The following is an 11,649-nucleotide window of genomic DNA, read 5'->3' on the forward strand; positions in this document are numbered from 1 at the left end:
GGTTTGTTCAGTTTGGCCTCCATATTGGATCACAGTCAGTAAGCCATTGTATAACTCATCACCTATGAGGCCCTTATTAAGGTGTGTGTGTGTGTGTGTGTGTGTGTGTGTGTGTGTGTGTGTTTGTGTGTGGTGTAAGTGTGATGTAACTGATATGGAGAAAACCTGTTCACACCTCATAATGATCACAAAAGGAAGACCAAAGTTGAATCCAGAACTCAGTTTAAGTGCCAAATCACACTGTAAGCAAAAACACTGTTCAACACAAATAAATAAATACGTCATTTTAGTAAATGAAAAAAAAATCATTTAGATATATCGGAATTGTGGACCGGACAAACAAGTTAATAATTAATCATTATTAACAGTTGGCTTCAGTTTACTGTCCTGAGATTAAGGCAGAATTTGAGTTCTGTCACCTGTAAATGAGTATATGTATATATAAAAAACAGAAAAGAGGAATGGGTATTTCTATGATTGGGGTACCATTTGTGTCCAAATCAACTACATTCTCAACACAGGTCAAAATCCATCCATCCATTTTCCATACCTCTTATCCTACACAGGGTCGTGGGGAGCCTGGAACCCATCCCAGGGAACTGAAGGCACAAAGTGGAGGACACCCTGGACGGGGCGCCTACCCATCGCAGGGCACACTCGCACACCCATTCACACAGTTCAGAAATGCCAATCATCCTACAATGCACGTCTTTTGACTGGAGGAGGAAACCGGAGTACCCGGAGGAAACCCCGAGGCACGGGGAGAACACGCACACTCCGTGCACACAGGGGGAGGCGGGATTCGAACCCTCAACCCTGGAGGTGCGAGGCGAACGTGCTAACCACTAAAAGCCAGCGACAGGTAAAAATCACTCCTATTAAATATTTGTAATGTTCCACAAGTCGTGGGAAGAAGAAACTCGAGTTTTCCTTCCTTTTTAAAAGGTTAATTATTACTTAACAAATGCGTTTTAAAAAAATCATTAGAACGCCTTTAATGTCTTTATGCTGTTAGCATGGATACTGGTTAATCACACTTTATGTATTTGCTAATTTTATGCCCCCCCCCCCCCCTCCCCCCCAACCTGTTATCTGTTATTTAAGAGCAAAATGCAGCCATTGCTAGCAACAAATAACTCGTAAAAAGTATGATTGGTGTCTGAGGTAAAGGAACACATGAAGGAACAAAAAAACAACATATACAGTATGCTACAAACATTTGGGAACATGTGGTACATTGTTCATATAAAGACTACAAGGCACACTGACAGGAAATAAATATACAGAAGCAATAAATTACAATAATTTTGTAATATATACATGTACATTTTAATACAATTGTAATACATATATCGGGGTTTATTTGTATTTACGCTTACTTTATTTTAACTTGTGAAAAACTACAAGGGCACATGGTGGCTTAGTGGTTAGTACATTCACTTCACACCTCCAGGGTTGGGGGTTCGATTCCTGCCATTGCATGTTCTCCCCTGGAGAACTCCTCCGGGTTCTCCAGTTTCCTCCCCAAAGACATGCATGATTGGCATGTGTGTAGCTGTATGAATCATGGATTGGTACCCCGTCCAGGGTGTACCCCGCCTTGTGCCCCATGCTCCCTGGTATAGGCTCCAGGTTCCCCATGACCTTGCAGGATAAGTGGTATAGAAAATGGATGGATAGAGAAACTACAGGTAAACAGTTTTAAAAGTGAGCCTACATCATGCTCTACATCATATGATATGCATATGATTTTCCAAACAGAAACCATAAAGATGAACTATAACACAAACACATGATCAGTGTAAATGGATTAATTCAATTGATATTTGCATTAATAGTTGGTTGAACAATGGCATTCCTGAGATGCGTGCTGACTGTTAGAATTGAGATCGTTTTGGGGGGGTTGTCGCCCCCTTGTGGCTAACAATTACATTTACATTTATATTATTAGCATTCATTAGCAAACGACTTAAATAAACCTTGATCTAGGTATGATCATGATCATGATCTGTTGATAATTTAATGCTAAATCCTGTTACCGATGAGTATGTACGAGAGTTAGTAGAGCAATTATGGATTTTAAGGGTCCAAGCATCAAGGATACACAGGTCCCTCTTGTTTTGTTTATTATTATTCAATACTTTAGAAATTTCTGAGGTGCTTGGCATCCTCGAAAACTACCAAAACCTGGCAGAAACCTCAGAAATGTTGATCATCTTGTTCTAGCAAAACCCTGGGGGCTCAGTCTGATATTTTTTCTTAGTTATGGGCACCCAGTTTTACCTACATGCACCAAATTTAGTGGGTATATGGATCTCCTTGACACTTCAACAACTGGAAGTCAGCCATTTTGGATATTATGCATTCTGACAGAACTTTTTAACACTCTTCCTAGGGGATTCATCAGATTCAAACAAAACTTGGTCAGCATGATGTCAAGATGACCACAGTGATAAGTTACCAAGAAATGTCTGATATCTTTAACAGTGATGCCATGACAAGGCAACCGAATGACATGTGACACCATACAAACAGAAAGTGTGGCATAATTCCACTGCACATGTGCAATGTAGCTCTAAGTACACATGTATGTTTTAACATGTACATGCCAATTCTGGCTAAAACATCTACTGCTGCACTCTGGTGCTTGGACCCGCCAGTTGCTGATTGCAGCTATATTTTTATGTAGCTGTTGTTGGTTTGTTTAAGTTACTCAGCTGTTCTGGTGGCCAGGGGCAGTTCAGTCTACCACCTGGGTTTCAGTGGCTGCCCATGTAAGTTTGAGTTTTCTCTGTTTTTTGGGTCTCAATAAGATGGATTGTTTTTTAGCGGGTTTCATCGCCATGGTAACTTACACTACATGACCAACCTGCTCCGGAGCATGAAGGTAGTTGAACAAACTCAGGGTTATGGGATTAATTTCGAGTTGACAAACCCAAACCAATCCAATCAGGATTAATTGGTACCATGACACTAGTTATCAACTTTCTCTGTCAGATCAGGCTCCATCTGGTGGTTCACCAGGGGGGCCATGGCCCCCAGTTTGAGAACCACTGGCTTAAGCTACGATTTGTCCACGAGTGTGTGCACATAAAAGTGTAATGTCGGCACCGAACAACCAATAGCATTCAACATGGAAAAAGCAGCATACTTCCAGTTGAAAAGCAAGAAAATATTTTGCAGAAATATGAGAAGTTTAAACCCACACTAACCGCAAAAAGGAACACCGTTGCAGCTGTCAAAGCTCAGGAACATTGCTGACGGATCATTTGCTGATTGGGTAAATGCCTATGTTTATTTTATCGGCTCACAATGAGAATAAACGAATCGAAAACCTATAACCCCAGCATATTTCATTTCATGTCATTTCATTTAATATAAATGAAAATTGTTTTAATGAAATATTTAAAAAATAAATATCAATTCATGAAAATATATTAGGACAGGAATAATGACGCCGTGAGCAAATATGTACCACTCGCAAAAAAATATATATATAGATTGCGGTACAGTAAGGGTGTGTCAGATTTTTAATGTGCGGCTCAAGAAGTTGACAAAGATATGAGATTCCATCCAAAGAAAATCGATATCTTTAATGCAAGTAAGTATCAGGGAAAGCCAGGGGATTTTGTCTATACCTAAAAACTCTTTCTCTGCGAAGTGCTCTTCTTACAATTTGCGCTAAGTTGAAAATTAGTTGCATCACTTATATGTCACTTTGCTCACAGCTGATTGGTCCAAGCTGGGTTTGAGTTTTGGGTTTGAGTTCTCTTACCCAGAACATAACCTACTCTGGAAAAGGATAGCCGTGAAGCGTAAGTTACCATGATGATGAACACCGGTAAAAGCCGAACCACTTTCACGGCACCTGAAACTCATACCCCCATGGGTAGGCACAAACTGAATTGAAATTTACCTGGCTAGCCATCTCAACTGGCTTCATGGTACAGGCCCTTGGGTTGACTGAGAACATAGATAACCAGCATCACGAATCCTGTTAACCTTACTTAACCCGGGTTGGATTTGTTTGGTTTTGTCAACTCAAAACTTACTCTTCATCTCTGAGTTTGTCCAGCTCGCTTTGTGAAACCGGCCTTTGTTGTGGGTCAAGTTGGGCCATGCTTTGAAGGAAGCACGATATAGAAATTTTGGATTAGTAGGGGAGCATTAACGTTTTAAATCTGATCAACTACAGGGAGCCAGTGGAGGGAACGCAGGAATGTGGGAGAACCTGTTCATGCAGCAGGATTCTGGATCAGTTACAGCAAACTACTGAGAGTTGTAGTGGTTCAATTTCAAAATGAGACAAGGGACTGCACCAGCATCTGACTGGTGTCCATGGAGAAAAGAGGCCGGGTCTTCCTGATGGTGTAAAGGAGAGAGCGGGAGGACAGAATGACTTTGGATGTCATGAGCATAACAGTGGTATGGAAGGCCATACAGAGCGGGTATAAAAGAAAAAAAAAGAAAAGAGGACCAAGTATTGAGGTCTTGTGGGGGTCTAGTTGAGAGTGTGCATGGAGCAGATATTACCTGATATGACCATCACTGTGGGTATGACTTAAACCACTAATTTCTGGTCCAATAAATAAAAAGATTGTTCAAGAAGATTGTTCAATAAATAAAAAAAGATGTTCAAAAATTTATCAAGAAGGATCAGGGGTGAAAATCTGGCCGATTTAGCTATTGAAGTGCATCATTTCTGGCAGGTAGAAAACAGTGCATTTTATTTTCTTTTTGCATTACTTTTATTTTTTGGCAGCAGCAATATATCAAAAAATGTGTTGACTTATTATTTTAAAAGTCTAACATGTCAAAACTTTAAATTGTTTGAAATACTTGGCTTTTTATCTGAAAATAATGACACAGCAAAAAACAGTCATCTTAGCAAGGGACATTATCTTGAATATAGTTAAATTATCGAATATTTCTTATTATAAGATTGCAATAAACCAAATATAAGATTATTAAACCTACCGGCATTATTACTCATTTCAAGCTTGTCGTTTTCTTATTCTATTGGCAGATCATTTTGCTTCTTTTTAGAAATAAATGCTTAAAATGAGTCAAATGTTCTGCCAATAGAATATTATTTAAATATATGTGTGCAACAGTTATTTGCACCCCTATTAATTTATATGAGAAAAATATATTTGAAGTATATTTCCATTGATATTAAAAAAAAAATTGTACACATATTGCGTACTAGTGATATTTTACTCTTTTTTTTTTTTTAGCACACCTGGGTGACAAGGAACAGGAAATTGTTCAACCATGACTTCCTGTTTCACAGGGGTATAAATATGAGGTAACACACAGGCCAAATGGTTTTGGAGCACACAGAGAGGTAGCCGTATGGAAAAGTACCTCATGCCCACGGTTAAATATGGAGGTGGATCTTTAATGTTTTGCGGCTGTTTTTCTGTTAGAGGACTTGGACATTTTGTTAGGATACACAGCATCATGGACTCTATCAAATATCAACAGATAATAAATGAAAATCTGACTGCCTCTGACAGAAAGCTTCAAATGGGCCATGGTTGGATCTTCCTGCAGGACAATGATCAAAAACATACATCAAAGTCGACACAAAAACAGGTTACTGACCACAAAATCAAGCTCTTGCCATGGCCATCCCAGTCCCCTGACCTGAACCCCATAGAAAACCTGTGGCGTGAACTGAAGAGGAGACTCCACCAGCATGGACCTCAAAATATGAAGGATCTGGAGAGATTCTGTATGGAGGAACGCTCTCAGATCCCTTGCCATGTATTCTCCAACCTCATCAGGCATTATAGGAGAAGACTCAGAGCTGTTATCTTGGCAAAAGGAGGTAGCACAAAGCATTGACTAAAAGGGTGCCAATAAGTGAGATAAATATTTTTTGCTAAACCTGTGTTGTGTTTGCAGTTGTTTGATATCCATGAGAGCAGAGTATTTTTGTGATTTTTTTTTTTAACAAAAGATCAAAAGATCAAACAACAAAGATAATTTCTCACAGCCTTCTTTGCTCATATTTACCAAGGGTGCCAATATTAGTGGAGGGCTTTGTAAGTTTGACTATATTCAATTTATTTCCACTTGCTAAGATGGCTTTTTTCAGTATTGTCATAATTCTAACTCAATATTTTACTTATGTTAAAAATGTAACTGTATCTCAACATTTTTTGATGTGATATACCAAGATATTGAATTATGTTGACTATATATATATATATATATATATATAAACATGGCCTCTGACTCTTCAGACACTAATCACTTGGGTCTTCCTTTCAAATAAAGAATCAAAGTGATGTAGCTAACTAACTGGATTTCTTTGTTGGATGGTATATAGAAAACAGATCTGTTTTACTGGAACAGAAGGTGCAGTATAATTCTGCATTCACAATTTGAATAGGTATCTATGTTAGCTATCAAACTATCACGTTAGTTATCTATTAACAAAGCTGGTTAACTGGGTTATCATGTTAAACAGCTTTGAGTTATGCACTAGACACGAATCAAAAGCACACGTTATTTTGACTACTTGCATAGCCCTATCATAAGACAAGATTCTGAGAAATGTCCGAATGTTGAGGTCACAATTTTGACGTACTGCTGCTGCAAAAATATAAACAAATACTTAGGCAATTTCTTCCCCTACATGTCAGAAATGCACTTCCATACCTAATGAAGACAGGACATTTCTAATGTGGTTCAAATTATGAACTAGATCATCTGACTCATCAGAAAAACGGTCAAATTAAGTTGCCAATCAGGTAAGACACGATCCTACTGGCGCATAATGACCTTCATGGCACTTTTCCACGCATTATAATAATAGGTCTAAAAACTAAAAAAATAAAAAAGGATAAACATCCCTCAACAGTATATTTATGGCTTAAACACACTGACAGAGCATTACCCTTAGAATATACTATATTCTTGCATGAATGGATCATAAACCATCTAATTATTTGGGATCAAATTCAGGTATCATTGTGGTACTGTCATACTTCCTTTTTCATTAAAAGTATTCAGAGACTTTAATCCAAAGGATTTACAGGCAGGTAGAATATGTTCCAATGATAAATCCTCCAAGCAGATTGAGGGTTTCCTCCCAACCAAGAATGAGTCCATGGTAGTTCTGAGACTTAAACTCACCTTTACTAGCAATAGCACAGAACTGTAAACCAATGAGCTACCACGATACAAGCTGACATACATATACACTACCTGTCAAAAGTTTAGACAGTCATTCTTTATTTGCCCCCCCCCCCCATTTGATAATACTAAAATCATCAAAACTCTGGAGTAACACAAATGGAACTATGGTAATTATGTTGTGATAAAAATATCCAAAATGAATCTAAATAATTTACTATTCTAGCATCTTCAAAGTAGACAACGAGGAATTTCCCTGAGATGTTTTTTTAAACAGTATTAAAGGAGTTCACACCGACACTGGACACTTGCCTGCTTTTTGGAATATTTCACCGTCATCCATTTAAAAAATATTTTTGTTTTTCTTTGTAAATAAAATGTTAGTTATCTAATGAAAGAACTGAATATGTTCGTTATATTATTTTTGTCAACAACACTGATTTCAAACATTTAAATCATACTTTCAGATCAAAAGGTTTTTAAGACAAGAAACATTTCAGTCAGGTGTCCACACACTTTTGACCCATAGTGTACACGACAGGCACCATGTGCATTTACCTCAATAAAATGTGCAAAAATACCAACACTAGCACTTTGGGTGGTGCTCCTAATGCTACAGAGAATGCATGCCACATTTGTGTGTGTGCGCAATTCTGATTTACATAAGACATGTATTGCTCTTGGGGCATTATCTGTAGCAGGCATGTTACAAAGCCCTCCATGGTTATGACTTCCAATGAAAAGTAGTGAACCATGAAAAGGCAGTTTTGCATATGAGCTACACCTTTTCCCATGGACTCCCATGAAATCAGAAGAAGAAAAAAAAAAAAAAAAAAAAAAAGTAAAAAAAAGTCAATCAATCTTCAACAGTAATCCAGTAAAACCTTAGTTTTAATGAATGAACAGATATTAAGCCACATAACGTCATACAACTAAATATTTGCTTGGATGAAAATGAAAAGGTCCAGCCGACAAAGTATACTCAGAATGTTTTTATTCAAAGTTGTTCTCCAAGTGCTTAAAGCCACACAGAGGGAGAATAAGCACTGGGACACCCAATCTCACTCTGATGAGCGCGTATAAGCACATTACTGTAAGTTAACGCAAATGTGTCCTAGAGTGAGTGAATGGTGGCATCAATACAAGCATGTCTACAATTCGACAACAACTTCAGTTTATTCAGTCTGAAACACAAAATGAACAATTTGAAAAATAAAAATATCTGCGCAGGGTGTTTTACAGTAAAAGGGGAACGGAGGAGAAGAGAGGGGAGGGGGCAAACGCCGATTGCTGAGGAAACCCAGCAATGCCACAAAGGGGGGGGGGGGGGAGAGAAGAAAAAAAAAAAGTCAAAGGTTAACATGTTAGAGGTCGTCGTCCTCATCTGGCAGAGCTGTTTCTGATGCCACCTAAAACGAGACAAATGCACAAGTGTTCGTGACAATACTCAAAATGTTTCAACACCACACCGTGTAGTCCTGTACTACTTCAGAAAGGTGCACTTACTTTTAGGTCATGCTCGTACTGTGCAGCAAGTGATGGGTCCATAGCGATTTCGGGTGGGGCGAGGGCAGGCATCTCCACAAACTCCAAGTTGGGATCTCCAATCAGCTTTCGCGCAAGCCACAAGAACGGCTTCTCGAAGTTATAATTACTCTTGGCGGAGATGTCATAGTACTGAAATGGAACAGATGATGCAACTCACTACGCAGTAATGAACGGAAGATTTATTCTACAGCGCCAAAGATTAAAGCTGTATCTATATTTAATACGTAGATTAATAATAAAAAAATAATGAAAAAAAGGGGGGATGGGGGGGCTGCACAGCATGCCCTATACCTGTAGGTTCTTCTTGCGGTGGAACACGATGCTCTTCGCTTTCACCTTCCTGTCCTTGATGTCCACTTTGTTGCCGCACAGCACTATGGGAATGTTCTCGCACACACGCACCAGGTCACGATGCCAGTTGGGAACATTCTTATAAGTCACTCGAGAGGTTACGTCGAACATGATGATCGCACACTGAGCTGGAGATGAGGAAAGAAAGGAAGGGAACATTACGGCCAAAGCCCAAAGCTTTTACAAAAGCGCATGACGTAGGAGCAGAACCGTACCTTGGATATAGTATCCGTCTCGCAAGCCTCCGAACTTCTCCTGTCCGGCTGTGTCCCACACGTTGTATTTGATAGCGCCTCTGTTAGTGTGAAAGACCAAGGGATGAACTTCGACACCCAGAGTCGCTGAGGGAAAACACGGGCTCAGTCAAGTTAGAATGGCTTATTCTCAAACGCCACAATGAGGACAAAAATGTCTCACACACACTGCATTTTATTCCATGACTCAAACATCATATTTAACACATACATGCAACATTGTTGAATAAAATCTGTCCTCATTAACCAGTTATTACACAGAAAACATTCACAATATTTTTACACGTACCAACATATTTCTTTTCAAACTCTCCTGTCAAGTGCCTCTTCACGAAAGTAGTCTTCCCCGTTCCTCCATCTCCTACGAGGACCAGCTGTGGATGGGAGAAACCGTTACACAAACCAGAAAGCACACTTCACACGTCGATAAGGTTCCTCGAGTCTCTAGATCTCAACTAAGCACATCATAGAAATGCGGAAGAAATAAATCAATCATGTTTGACACCATGTCGGTGCAGAACGCCCCGACTTCAGAGGCCGTGTCAAGTCATCACTAAGGCAGCGTTCACACAGCATGCTTCAAGTGACCAAATTCTGATTTTTTTTTTCCTCCCACGACACAGATCGGATACAACCCATGACTGTGTAAGCAGGAAAAGCACTTGGAGATTCTGATACTCAGATCCGATCCAGGCCTCGTTCATATGCAGAAATAAATCTGATATGAATCGGATACGTGCATTCACATCTGACATGTAAGTAGATCGGACACTTCCCAGACAACAAAGGGGGGGGGGCGCTATGACAGCAAACGACAACAACCCATGGTTGTTGACACCAACGCCAAAAATGCAACTCAATGGCTCTCCTCTTTTTCTTTCCATTCCTTCTCCACATTAGGAGGCCGGTGTTCTGCTTACCTTTAAACATGGTCCGGAAAGTAAAACCTTTTATATTATATTTTATTATATTTTCATCCAAGTCCATTGCAAATTGCACCATTTTCACTTCCTTTTTGGCCCAAGGGTCTACCTTGGATTGTTTCAGAAAGTGTAGTGTAAATGCAGATATTGGATACGGGTCACTTAAAATAAGTAGTAAGCAGGTCATCCCCAAAAAATGAAATAAATCGGATTATATAGTCAATATCTCTGAATTGGGCATTGAGACCTGCAGTGTAACTGAACAGCCATAGTTTAACCAGGTACAGAAACAAGATGCCTTTCAAAATGTAGATTTATTTTTCTAGATCTGCACCAGAAAAAAAAACAAAAAAACAAAAAAAAACCCCCAACTCAGATATGAAACTATTCAGCTAGCTGTGATGTCATTCACGTGAATCTTTTGTCCCCCCCCAAGCTGGACATTACATCAGTAATGTCATCATTACATAAATTCCTTACATAAAGAGACAGGAAGATAAAAATGAAGTTTACCTTAAACTGAACTTGTGGGTCGTTCTCTGCCATGGCCGGGAGTGTGTTAAATTGTGACTCAGCAGCGGGACTCTGTGTGTGTGCGAGAGAGAGAGAGAGAGAGAGATGGCGGGATGGTTATGAAGATCAGACAAGAGGGCCGGAACACAAAATCCACACTCAACATCTTTCTAAAACTCCTGATGGCCCCCAAAACACACGCACTCTAAATGGCGCACAGGCGGCCAACAGCGTGTGCACACGCACTGCAGTTAAATAAATGCGTGTTAAAGTAAGAAAACATGCTGGATTAAAATTCTCACAGGCCTTCAGCTCTCAAACATCACACCATCTCCTCTAAACCGAATCAGTGCCGTACAAGAGTTTATTCCGTGTAAAGACTGAGGCTGCAGCGCGTTGCCGCACTTTACTGGTTTCAACTGGAACAAAACCCGCTTTTCCAATGCTAACTCGCTAATCATGCTAAAGCTAACAGGCTCTGCCCTAAAAACACATACACGCTAGGCCTCAAACGCTTCTGTTCGCCCTGAGAAAAACGTACAGCAACTAAGAGTTAATATATATATCTAAAATAATCATGAGAAAATACAACACGAACTGAAGTTAAAAAAAAAAAAAAGTGTCGTATTTTCTAAGACGTGCTAAGCTACAGCTATGCTAACACCATGCTAAAGCTGTAGCGCATACAACGCCTAGCGTTTTATAAATACAAGCAAGCAAGTAAAATATTAAACCGCCATTACAGTTATCTAACGTTTCTGTTAAAGTGTTAAGGTAAATATCGGCTGCATCAAAGCTCGAGTTTTGTAGAAAAGGAAATAAATAAATGTTTAAAAAAAAAAAAACAGGTCGCTCTTACATCTTTAGCACTTTGTGTTCCGCGCGACGCGATAGAAAGAAAAGACCAAATGGCA

General features: G+C 39.4%; 1 protein-coding gene across 1 annotated transcript; it reads right to left on the reverse strand.

Moving 5' to 3' along the window:
• Positions 1-8,303: 8,303 nt before the first annotated feature.
• On the reverse strand, positions 8,304-11,649 carry ran (RAN, member RAS oncogene family). The gene is given in 7 exon segments (NM_001200425.1): positions 8,304-8,555; positions 8,653-8,823; positions 8,986-9,173; positions 9,261-9,386; positions 9,589-9,673; positions 10,736-10,807; positions 11,595-11,649. Coding segments are annotated over 6 exon segments (648 nt in total). The 5' UTR covers positions 10,769-10,807; positions 11,595-11,649; the 3' UTR covers positions 8,304-8,510.

Source organism: Ictalurus punctatus, chromosome 8 (assembly GCF_001660625.3).
Source record: "Ictalurus punctatus breed USDA103 chromosome 8, Coco_2.0, whole genome shotgun sequence".
In the NCBI taxonomy this organism is placed as follows: Eukaryota; Metazoa; Chordata; class Actinopteri; order Siluriformes; family Ictaluridae; genus Ictalurus; species Ictalurus punctatus.